Consider the following 2,080-nt stretch of genomic DNA (forward strand, 5'->3'; position numbering starts at 1 on the left):
TGTGTTCGATTGTAGCTGTAAAACTGACAGTGGCTTGTCATTAAATGAGGTAATGATGAAAGGACCACTGGTTCAAGATGACCTGTTATCTATAATACTGCGATTTAGATGTTACAAATATGCAATTACGGCAGATGTAACAAAAATGTATCGCCAAGCATGGGTGACTGATGATGATGCGAATTATCAAACGATTTTGTGGAGGTCTTCCTCAGACGAAAACATAAAGGCCTATTGCTTGCGAACCATTACTTATGGTACAACATCTGCCCCCTATTTAGCTACAAGATGCTTAAAACAGTTAAGTGAAGATTATATAGATAAATATCCGATTGGATCGAGAAAAGTGTTATCTGATTTTTATATGGATGATTTGATCAGTGGATCAAACGATGAAGATAAAATTTTTGAAATATATAATCAAGTATCAGCAATAATGAACTCAGCAAAATTTAAGTTAAGGAAGTGGTTTTCAAATAGTGAAAAATTTCTTAATTTCGTACCTGAAGCTGATAAAGAAAAGACTCTTCGGATGAATAATGAGGAAATAATAAAAACTCTTGGTATCATCTGGGCTCCAGTGGGAGATACGCTCGAAAGCGGTGACAAAAAGAATAGTGTTGTCGGAACTATCTAAGTTGTTTGATCCCCTTGGGCGAAGATTTTCATGCAAGATTTGTGGATATTGAAGGCTATTTGAAAAAAAAAATACCTAATGAGGCATGCTCTGAGGATAACTCGAAATCTTCTTTTGTGACGTGGGTTGAAACCTTCAGCGATTTTGAAAAATTACAAAGAATTTTTGCCAATCTTCTTGGCTTTCGAAGAAGCGTTAAGTCTATGACTGAAAGATTAGATGAAGCACTAGTGCGTATATTTTACTGTGTGCAACAACATTATTTCAAAGAAGAAATTGAGCTGCTATTGAAGAATAGAGAATTGCCAGCAAACAGTAAATATAAAAATATGAGCATTTTTGTAGAAGATACTTATGGTGTTCCGCTACTACGTGTTGGTGGGAGATTAGCGAAGGCTGCATTACCATATGATGCTAAACATCAAATTTTGTTACCGAATAACTCAGAAATAGTTTGCAGTTTTGTACGATTTCTTCATTTCAAATATTTGCATGCTGGTACGCAAGCGCTTATGGCTATAGTTAGGCAGCGATTTTGGATATTTCATGCTAGAGGAGTAATACGCAAAATTACTGGTAGTTGTCTACAATGCTTTAGATGCCATCCAAAATTGAGTAATCAGATTATAGGCGATTTACCCTCTTCTAGAGTCACCGTAGCGAGGCCATTCACTGTGACTGGAGTGGACTTTTGCGGCCCTATTACAACAACGTATCTACTTCGTGGGTACAGAACAACAAAAAGCTATATTGCTGTTTTTATTTGTTTTGCCACAAAAGCTGTGCATATGGAGGTGGTCTCTGATTTGACTGCAAAGGCTTTCCTGGCTTCATTAAAAAGATTTGTAGCACGACGCGGCTTATACTTAAAATTATTTTGCGACAATGCCACTAATTTTGTGGGTACTCGTAAAGAGCTCGAGGAAATGAAATGCAAGTTTTTTGATCAACAAGTACAGGGCAAGATTTCAAAATATTGTACTGCCAATAGTATTGAATTTCATCATATACCACCCAGATCCCCCCACTTTGGTGGACTATGAGAAGCGGCTGTGAAATCAGCAAAATATCATTTGGCTAGAATATTGGGTCAATCGCATCTTACATTTGAAGAGCTGGCAACAGTGGTTGCGGAAGTAGAGGCAGTTTTAAATTCAAGACCTTTGACAACCTTGTCTAACGACCCAAATGATGAAAGCGTTCTTACACCGGCACATTTCTTAACAGGTGGTCCGTTGGTTGGAACTGTGGAACCTACTGTGGATAGCGAAGAATGGTCTCATAAAGATAGATGGCTACGAATTTCGGCCATACAACAACATTTTTGGAGAAGGTGGTCGGCGGGGTATCTTCATGAACTTCAACAGAAAGTCAAATGGACTAAGAAGCAGAAGAACCTTAATGAAGGTGATATGGTGTTAATTGCAGAAGAAAATTTGCCTT

The 2,080-nt window shown here is 37.7% G+C and overlaps 1 protein-coding gene across 1 annotated transcript; it reads left to right on the plus strand.

Moving 5' to 3' along the window:
- Window positions 1-840: 840 nt before the first annotated feature.
- Window positions 841-1,680, plus strand: LOC119675901. Its single transcript, XM_038087117.1, has one exon. The coding sequence runs from the start codon at window positions 841-843 to the stop codon at window positions 1,678-1,680; it is 840 nt and encodes a 279-aa protein (XP_037943045.1).
- The last annotated feature ends 400 nt before the right edge of the window (window positions 1,681-2,080 follow it).

This window comes from Teleopsis dalmanni, chromosome 2 (genome assembly GCF_002237135.1).
Source record: "Teleopsis dalmanni isolate 2A chromosome 2, ASM223713v2, whole genome shotgun sequence".
In the NCBI taxonomy this organism is placed as follows: Eukaryota; Metazoa; Arthropoda; class Insecta; order Diptera; family Diopsidae; genus Teleopsis; species Teleopsis dalmanni.

Bases quoted from the DNA above. Each gene is read 5' to 3' on its own strand.
- LOC119675901 (XM_038087117.1), top strand. From the start codon at position 841: ATGACTGAAAGATTAGATGAAGCACTAGTGCGTATATTTTACTGTGTG.